This window comes from Eubalaena glacialis, chromosome 19, assembly GCF_028564815.1.
Source record: "Eubalaena glacialis isolate mEubGla1 chromosome 19, mEubGla1.1.hap2.+ XY, whole genome shotgun sequence".
NCBI lineage: Eukaryota > Metazoa > Chordata > Mammalia > Artiodactyla > Balaenidae > Eubalaena > Eubalaena glacialis.
This window is the reverse complement of record NC_083734.1, coordinates 45,012,323-45,021,841: the sequence shown is the minus strand read 5'-3', so window position 1 is coordinate 45,021,841 and position 9,519 is coordinate 45,012,323. Positions and strand designations below refer to the sequence as shown.

At 59.2% G+C, this 9,519-nt stretch overlaps 1 protein-coding gene across 2 annotated transcripts; it reads left to right on the top strand.

The window, feature by feature from the left end:
- Nucleotides 1-282: 282 nt before the first annotated feature.
- PPP1R1B (protein phosphatase 1 regulatory inhibitor subunit 1B) lies at nt 283-9,106 on the top strand. Of its 2 annotated transcripts, none has more exons than XM_061175306.1 (7): nt 283-838; nt 2,506-2,566; nt 2,852-2,874; nt 3,327-3,405; nt 6,570-6,770; nt 8,096-8,215; nt 8,307-9,106. In XM_061175306.1, exons 1-7 carry the CDS (start codon nt 758-760, stop codon nt 8,354-8,356), a joined length of 615 nt encoding a protein of 204 aa, XP_061031289.1. In that variant the 5' UTR covers nt 283-757; the 3' UTR covers nt 8,357-9,106. The 2 variants fall into 2 exon arrangements, with proteins under 2 accessions (XP_061031289.1, XP_061031290.1); XM_061175307.1 differs by having other exon boundaries at nt 284-838; nt 3,330-3,405.
- The last annotated feature ends 413 nt before the right edge of the window (nt 9,107-9,519 follow it).

Sequence of the window (9,519 nt, the reverse complement as noted above, 5' to 3'; positions counted from 1 at the left end):
TGGCAGGCTGCTGGTATTCTCTCCATGACCTCACGGCCTCCCCGTGAAACTCCAAGTACCCACGTCAGGAAGGGGTTAAAGCCAGAGTCCCCGCTGCCGCTCTCCCCTCGGTCTGCCCGCATTATCCTCCCTGCTGGACTCCATCAATAATGCAGCTTCAAGTTCTGGGGAGACGGCAGGGGGCCCCCATCCCGCTCCCCGGGTCCTGGCTCACACTCCCCGCCCTCCTCCCGGCCCCGGGAGAACACGCTCCTCGGCGCTCATTGGCCCCTGTCTCCTGAGTCCTCCCACCAAGCTCCCGGGCGCCAGCCCCAGGCTGAGGGCACGGGCTGGGCACCCCAAGGCTGGGGCCGGAGGGTGAGACCCGGAGAGCCGGAGCGAGGCAGAGACAGAGACAGACATGCGGAGAGGGAGCAAGGGAGATAGAGGAAGGGCGGAGCGACACTGAGAGAGAGCGAGGGAAGGAGGGGAGAGACAGGGACCCAGACCCGCAAGCCGGGGAGCCCGGGGTGCGGGCGCGAAGGCACCGAGGCACGGGCGAGCCCCAGAGCCCGGCGGGGTAGGCGAGCAGGCGGCCGCCCCCCGCCCCCGCGCCCCCTCCCCTCGCCGGCGCGGTATTTTTATCTGTGCGTGAACAGCCCTCCTGCTCCTCCCCGCCGCACTCAGCCCGCTGTCGCCGCGGCGCCCTGAGCAGCGCGCCTGGACCGCAGCCCCGGACCCCGCGGCGCGCGCCCCGCCCACCGACCACCCGCCCGCCATGGACCCCAAGGACCGCAAGAAGATCCAGTTCTCCGTGCCCGCGCCCCCCAGCCAGCTCGACCCCCGCCAGGTGGAGATGGTAAGGGGGCTGCGCCCCAGCCCCGGCGGCGCCCCCCTCACCCCAGCTAAGCACCCGGGCTCCTCTGCGCTCCGGGATCTGAAGTGGCCTGGGAGACGGGGGCGAAGTAGTCCCGGGCCCGCCTCGGACGCGGCGGGGACGCGGGGCAGCGCGTGAAGTTCGCTGCAGACTCGTGCAACTTTTTCCCCGGGGCCTCGGTCCTCATCCCGGGGCGGGAGAATCCCGGGCGGCCCCGGGGAGGGCAGACGGTCCTCTGGACCCTGCACAGTGTCCTCGTTCCCTAAACTCCCACGCGGACCACTGGTGCCGCTCAGATGTGAGAAACATGGTACACTGACCTATTACACAGAGCAGGCCTCCGCCCAGCTGCCCCACGCTCTGGCTTTCTCTCTAGTTCCACCCTGCGTGCCTGGGCTGGGGTCGCCAGAACCTTGTTCTGACCTCTAGACAGAGCCACAACATGGCAACATGGGGGGGAGGGGGGGGATGATGACCAGTCATCACAGAAGCCAGAAGTCCTCCCACAGACAACTGAGTTCTCTGGACAGCCTTTCTGGGGACTGGAGGCCTTCAAGGGCTTGAGGTGGGGGTGGGGGGTGGGATGTGATGGAGGGAGAGAAGAGGGTTCTGCCCCCCACCCGCAACCTAGCCATTCACTTGTTGCTGAGATGCAGCTGGCACCCCTCAGCGCAGTGAGAATGGAGCCAAGTCATTTTGGGGAGAGCTAAGCGGCCATGGGGGCAGGTTGGGTCCCCGGCCCAAGGAGCTTTTGGTCTGGAGGGCAGTGTTGGGAGCTTGGCAGAGGGAGGTGGCAGTTTCAGCTTAATTCACCTGGTTCTTTTTGTACATTTCCCTGGAGCTCAGAGGGGACCTAATTAACTGACAGTTGGTCTGATTGCCAAGCTGGGGGGAAGGGGGGAGAGTCACTAGGAGTGCTCAGTGCGCCCCCCCCACCCCCCGGTTCAGCTTGGCTCATGTACCAAGGATGGCAACTTTTTGTTTTTTATGAGGACTGGGTGAAGAGTTCTGCAGCCTGAGAAATACTGCTAGAGGGACCCGGAGCCAGGCCCCCAGAGACCACACCCAGGCCCCTGTGGGTCTGGGGGTCAGACCCACACCTGAGCCTCAGTGTGAGGTTGGAGGTGCCTGCAGTACCAGGCTCAGCCTCCCTCTGCAACTGGATCCACTTTCCCTGGAGCCCTTGAGCTGACCTTAGATAGGCAGGGCCATGTGGGTGCCATGGCCCATGGGCATCTTCCACAGCCAGCTTCAGGTCCTGAGGTCTGATGTCTTCAAAAATGAGAGAGGAAGGGCCTTGGTAGGGGAAGACAGAAAGGGAGGTGGCAGTTCTGGAGTAGCCATGGAGTGGGATGGGCGTCAGCTGGGAGCCAGTGATGCATTTTTCTTGTCCCTTCCCTGCCTTGGCATGCTGTGTGACTTTGAGCTCTTTGCTGAACCTCTCTGAGCCTTGGGTTTTCACCTTGGTAAAATGAGGGGGTTGGGTGAGCTATGGAGTTCCTTACAGCTCTGACAGTCTTTGATTCAAAGGTTCCCTGGGGACTCCAAAGCACTGTTTGTTCCCTGCTGCCTGGGTAGGGGGTGGGGAGTGGGCTGCAGGTGTCTGTCCTGCCCCCCCCTCCTCCCCATCTCTTTCTCTATCTTCTTAGATCCGTCGCAGGAGACCAACCCCTGCCATGCTGTTCCGGCTCTCAGAGCACTCCTCGCCAGGTGGGCCCCTACCCTGCCCCCTAGTCCTGGCCCCATCCTAACCCTGATGCCTTCTTGAGGCCCCTGCCAAAGTCCCATGAGTAGGAGACTGAGCAGAAGATGGGGGGGTTAAGGTCTGGGAGCGCAACTCCATTGGGTTCATTTATTGACCAGGCACCTCCCAACACCAGGAGGGAAAGGGCACAGAGACTGAGCCTTTGGGGAAAGTAATTCAGATTCTTTCTCTCTTCTCTCTCTCCCTCTTCTCTCTTCTTCCTGGCTCCGTTCACTGGTGGCCTCCCTCAGAGGAGGAGGCCTCACCCCACCAGGTGAGTTTCCAGGGGCAGCTGGAAGGAGGGATGCCAGGGCCCTTTGTGATGGGGTGGAGGGGATTACTTCCCAGCTAACACAGCGTGCCACCCAGGAGGACATTAGCATATCAATTGGCACCTCAGTGAGAGTGCCTGGTGCCAGGGTGCCACCAGCACCCTGCCCTTGTCTTTCCTCTGCCCTTGTCTTTCCTCTGCTCAGACTCAGGCTGGGCCTCCAGAACCCAGGGTCCTGCTCTGAGCCAGGCCATGGCTATGGAGCCCCTCCCAAAGCCACCAGTTAGCCTCAGCCTCAGTGCAGGAGGTGCAGGACCCGAGGGGCAGCAGTGCCTGGGCCTGGACCTGAGAACAGAGGCTAGACCAGTCTGCCCGGGTTGCCTTGGTGGGATGGAATGGAGGGAGGGTGAAGGAAAGGGGCCTCTGTAAGCCCATTTAACCTGGCACTTCCCCAGCAGAGAGCCTCAGGAGAGGGGCACCACCTCAAGTCGAAGAGAGCCAACCCCTGTGCCTACACACCCCCCTCGCTGAAAGGTACTGTCCTCCACCCATCAGTTGGGCTGTCCCCTTGAGCCCTGCAACTGGGCTGACATTGGGTGTGTGTGTGACATGTTGAGCTTTTGTTGGTGGGGAGGGATTGTCTTGTGTACCCACCCCAATCCCTACTTAGAGACCAACTCTTTCTTAATTTGGCCTTGTAAAAAGAAGGAGCCCAGAGGCTGAAAAGGGTGGCATGGGTCTTAAAATCAGGTTGTGGGGTTGAAAGAAAAGAGGTGCATAACAAGTAGGCGTCAACATAAAGAGACTCAGCTCTGCACCTCCTTTGCAAGCAAGCACTGGACCACCTCCCCCTCCTCCTCCCCGAAGGGCACCTTCTTTGCGCTGCACCCCTTGCTCTCCTCTCCCATTCCCATGCCATTTGCACAGGTCTGCACACTGATGCTTCTGTTCCTGCTTTTCCTTTCTATACCAAAAGGCAAGTCATTCCTATAGCACTCACTTATCAAACACCTAGTGTATGCCAGGCCCCCCTGGTGGGCGCTGGGCAAAAATAAGAGTAAGATTTGGCCTCAGCCCTCCTGGGGCCCTTCACCTCAAAGGGTCAGGGAGAGTTACAGAGGAGAGGGTGTTTAAGCTTGGATGGGAAGGATGAATAAGAACTCCACAGGCAGGCCAGGCATGGAGGGGCATTCCAGGGAGAGGGAGGAAGGTGTGCAAAGGGAAGCAGGTGTGAAATCACAGGGGTCTTCAGGGCCGGCCTGGAGACTTGGCTTCCGGGGGGAGCTGGGGGAGATACACCAGGAGGAGAAGGTGGGACAGGTTGGGGTGTGGGGAGGGTCTCTTCCTAACTAAGCCTTAGGATGCCTTCCTACACCCACCTCAGCTCCCATCTGAGGCTCTTCCTGCCTGGCCAGCCCCTCCTCCCACGGAGGCTGGGAAGGAGGGAACCAGAAGGGTGTGCGGAGAGCTCCCTCCAGGGTGGGTTTAATGAGTTCCCAGTAACCGGCCAAGGTCAACAGGTGCACCTGTCAGCCTGCCAGCCAAGGTTGGGAGCAGAGAGACTGGGGGGAGAGGAGAGAAGGGCGGGAGCCCTTTCTCTTCCTCAAGGACAGGATGATGCAGGGACAGCAAGCGGGCAGTGGGTTCAGCTTTTGGAAGGACTCCCTACCTGTAGGGATGTGGGGAAGGCCAGCCCCTGAAGCAGGCATGAGGGAGGAGGTGGCATCTTCTCAGGAGAGAATATGAGAAATCTCTCTCCTCCCCATCCTGGGCTGGGTTGGGGGCAAGTGCGTGTGAGAGGGAAGACCTACCCTTGGACTCTTGATTGTGAGCAAGGGGCAGAGGGCTGGGGTGAAAAAGATGGCCAGAAATGTGCCCCCACCCCCGTGGCCCCTTTGGGCTGCAACTTAAGGAGGGTCTGAATGGGGAGAGGCAGGGCGGTGGAAAGGGGCCAGGAGAGGGGTGCGGGGGCTGTGCTAGAGACCTTGGAGCTTGAAAAGGGACACCTGGGTGGGGGGAACTCAGGTTCCCAGAGCTGGAGACAGAGGGATTAGGAGACAGTTGGGAGGATGAGGGGGAGACCCCAGAGAGCCCTGCGAGGCACGAGGCAGGCGAGGCACGCGGGAGGCTCACGGGGCGCCAGCACAGGGCTGCGCACACCTATTGTTGATACTGTGGCTCACGAACTGAAGAACTGAACTCTCCTCCCCCGGCTGCTCGAGCTGCCACCTCCTCTCCTCCCTTCCTCCCTTCCCCAATGCTCAGAGGACCCTTCTGAACCTGCAGGGCACTGTGTTATAGGCTTTGGCTCCTTTCTGGGCAGGGAAAGCATCTGGCAGGGTGGGGGACTTGTAGGGGGAGAAGCTCAGGGCCCCCAAGGAAGGGTGGACATTGAGTCTTGGCTTGAGGGGGGTTCTCCAAGGCCGAGCTCTCACACTTGGTTCAAGGTGAAGCTTTGCCGTGTCCCCAAGGACAGGGCGGGGTAATTTATTGCGCTTTTATTGCCTGGGTAGCTTGCCCAGAGCCAGCAGGAGGCACCGGGCGGAGCTCGGGGCAAGGCAGGGCAGCAGGAGGCACAATGCACCCTCTGTGCCTGTCCCTGAGTTGGCAGGAGAGCGGTGCCCTGCTCCCTCCACTGGAGGTTTCCAGCCTGGATTTGCCCCCTCTGGGCTTTCTGAGGGGAGGGGCTGCCTGCGGAGCAAGGAGTAGCTGCAGCAACTGCAGGTCCCAGCTCTTCAGCATCTGGTCTCTGGGCCTTGAGTTTAGTGACCCAAATGCTCTAAAATCCCACCAGCTCCTGGCCTCCCTGCTGCCTCTGTCCCAGCCACTCCTCCCAGGGTCCCCTCAACCCCTGCCATTCTCTCGGAGTCCCCCAGCCCTGGCCCCTTTCTCCTAACCCCCTAGTCCTTTCCATCTTTTGGAAACTTCTCTCCAGCTGCCCACACTGTTCCCTTGCTAGGTCCTATCCCAGCAGGCCTTGGTGGCGTTGGGGGGTGGGGTGGGTGGTGTTCGCTGCTTTCTAGGTCACCGCAGAGGGAGCTGAAGCTTGGGGATGTGGGTCAAGATTGTGGGGGCCGCGTCTGGGCACGCCGCATCCCCAGGCACGGACTTCACTGGCTGCAGACTATTATGTCCTTAGCCTCAGAACTGTTCCTACCTCTTAGAGCCTGGGGCAGAGGTGTGTGGGGTAGCATCTATAATGGGGCAGTGCCAGGGAGTGGGGACCAAGCCCAGCATGGGGTGGTGGGCAGGATCGGGGTGAGCAGTGAGCCCTAAGCAGGCTGGGCACTCCCCTAGAAATTGAAAGAGACAAATCCCCCAGGGCCTGGCCCACAGGCCCTGTGCCTTCTCCAGGGGCTGTAGCTGGTGGACAAGCTCCCCAGCCAGGGAATGTTAAGCTGCTGCTGTACCCGCCTGGTCTTGTCCGGCTTGGCAGGAGCTGCCTGGTGCCAGCCTCTGGGGGAGCAGCATCTTTGGACAGCTTAAGAGCCAAACATGATCAAGAGTCTACCCCCTGCTGCTTCTGCCCTGGTCTGGCCCCCAGCAGGCTGACCTGCAGCTTTTAGCTTTTGAACTAGACCCCTGTGGGGGATTAGCTCTGCCCCAGGCCCACAGGAAGGAGGCTGGGGACTGGGCCACATGCCTCTCCCGCTTCTTGGGCCTGGCTGACCCCTGCCTTCCCGGTGCCCCTGTGCCAGCTGTGCAGCGCATTGCTGAGTCTCACCTGCAGTCCATCAGCAACGTGGGTGAGAACCAGGCCTCAGAGGAGGAGGATGAGCTGGGGGAGCTGCGGGAGCTGGGCTACCCAAGAGAGGAAGAAGAGGAGGAGGAGGATGACGAAGAAGAGGAGGAGGAGGAGGACAGCCAGGCTGAAATCCTGAAGGGCAGCAGGGGGTCTGGTAAGCTGAACGGGCTGTGAAGCCTGGGTTCCACCACCACAGATTAGGTGGGATCCTCCTTGAGTGTCCTGGAACACCCCCTCCCGGTTCACAGTTTCTCACACATGTAAAGGGCCTCCCCACTCTCTCATCCCACAGGATGCCTTGCACTCAGCCTTACCTGACACCTGGGCTGTTCCCATCCTTGACTCAGTCCTTCTCCCAATCAGGTTTCCTCTAATAATTCCTCTCTTCCCTAAGAATTAAGGCAAGGCCACCTGAGGTTTGAGGCTAGACCCAAGAAAGGACTTTCCATCCACGGCAGTTGGGAGGTGCAAGGAGATGGGGGATAGTGGACTAAGAGTATCCAGTGCCCCCATCGCCTGCATTTCTGAACACAGGATGTGGTCTCTGCTGGGAGGCACAGAGCTGGTTGATAAGTCCTCTCCAGGAACCTGTGGCTCTTTTCCCTTTTTTATTTCCTAGGCTGGAGGTGAGAGGGTGCCCTCTAGTGTCTAGATGGAGAATGTAGGATTCAAGAACCAACTGCATTGGCTGCAGCTCCAACCCCAGCTGCCTGGGAAGAGAGGGGCCAGGGAGGGGCACGAAACCTACACAGAAGGCCTCAGAGCTAGAGACCCCAAATCCCAAAATCTCCACAGGGAGTCCCAAGGCCCAGAGAATTCCTAGGCAGGAAGATCTCAGCCCTCCCAGGACTGTTTTTCTAGGCCCAGGCCAGCCACATCTATCCCTCCCAGTGCACCTTAAACGTTCTGGTGCCATTATTTATGGGGATGAAAAAAAGCCAACCACTCCTGCTTGAAGTGTCCATCTCTTGCACCCTCCAAAAATGGCGTGGGCCTCCTCTCTGCCTTGGCAGCAGGGCATCGGCCATGGGAGCAAAAGCTCCAGCTGGAAGAGGTGAGTCAACTCCCACTGGGACCCCCCAGAACAGTTGAAGAGGAGGTGAGAGGAGACTGCTTCCTTAGGAAAGCAGCAGGGCAGTGGGTCAAACGACAAGATGACCAAGGAGCAATATCAATTGCCACCAATCTTGGAGCAGCTCCTAGGTGCCGGCGCTGGGCTGCAGGGTATTAACTATTATCTTATTTAAGGCAGTCTACACAATTTCCCTCTTACCATCCCCTTCAAAGAGGTATCAACAGACCTATCTAAGTCATATGGCTAGTCATTGCAAGAGCTGTCTTAGTCCAGTGCTCTCTCCACAATACCATGATACCCTCAGAAAGCTTCGCCACAGCCAGCTGAGAGACTCAGCTCCTGTTCCAGGACAGCCAGATGGATACTCAGAGCCTGTGCTTTTATCCCTTCTTTCCTGTCCCCAGCTGGGCAGAAGACTACTTGTGGCCAAGGTCTGGAGGGTCCCTGGGAGCGCCCGCCTCCTCTGGATGAGCCCCAGAGAGACGGAAGCTCTGAGGACCAAGTGGAAGACCCGGCATTAAATGGTGAGGTTTGGGGGAGGGGAGGGGCTGGGGAGGCGGGGCTGGGATCTTAGTGGGCGTGGCCAGACCCTAAGTCCATCTGCTTGCCTTGCAGAACCCGGGGAGGAGCCGCAGCGCCCTGCTCACCCTGAACCTGGCACATAGGCACCAGCCCTGCATCTCCCAGAAGAAGTGGCAAGGGCATTGCTGTTCCCCAGAAACCCACTCTGTCCCCACCCTACTTTGTACCCTTCCCCTCACTTGCTAGGGCTGCGGCTTCTGACTTAGAATACTAGGGCTGGTCTGTGTTTGCTTGTCTGCCCACCTTTGGCTGATGCCCAGAGTCCCTGGGCACTTGCTGCCTGATGCCTACCCCTGCCAGTCATTCCCCCATTCACCCAGTGGGTGGTGGAATGTGAGAGAGCTTGCATTGGGAAATCCAGTAAATGGGGGACAAAGGTTCATCCTTCACAAGTCTACTCCCCAGATCCTCTCCCCTGGGCACAGGAAACCCACAGGGCAGGACCCTAAGATCTGGGGAAAGAGGGTACTGAGAACTTTAAGTGCCCATAGATCCTTCTCCATCCCCTGGGGAATTCCAAGTCACCACCCCTCTCACTGGCTTCTACTAGGCCCCAGGATTCAGGCATCCTTTCCACAGCCTCAACATTTTGGAAATCTTCCCCTTATCAACTGCTCCCCAGCCTGGGTGCCTGGAAGATGCACTGGCAGAGGCTGCTTTGTTGCATTTTGTTTGTGCTTTGATGCCAGGAATGCCGCCTAGTATAAGTCCTTAGGGGGGCACATGGTGGGGGAGCCAGGCTCTCCTTGTCCTCCAGCTGCTCTGCCCCCTTCCCTTCTTCCCTGACTCCAGGACTGAACCGCTCCCATGCTGTAATAAATCTTTGTAAATAACTGCTGAGACTTCTCTTTCAGGGGAAAGGAGAGGGAGGAGGTAACAGGTTTCCCTGTTACCCTGTGGTGGTCATCCAAGGGTCAGGTCCTCGACCCTAGTGTCCAGTCCTCTAGTTTGGAGCCTTGACTGCTGACAAGCTCCGAGCCCTCTTGGGAAGGACCACAGGAGTTCTAGATCCTGCTGGGGATGGCTGAAAGAGGCAGAGGGGGAAAGAGGAGTCCTTCAAGAGTAACTGGATTTCTCCAAAGGCCTGTCCCCCAGCCCCACGGGCCTCCCCTCAGGAAGATCCCCTTTTTTCTCCACAGTGCCAGGCCTATGTGGCCCAATAAGGATGATGCCCCTGGGCTTCTTTCCAACTCCCCTACCGTTAGGAAGATCCTTTCAGGCCTAACTTTAGCTGCAGCCCCTACTT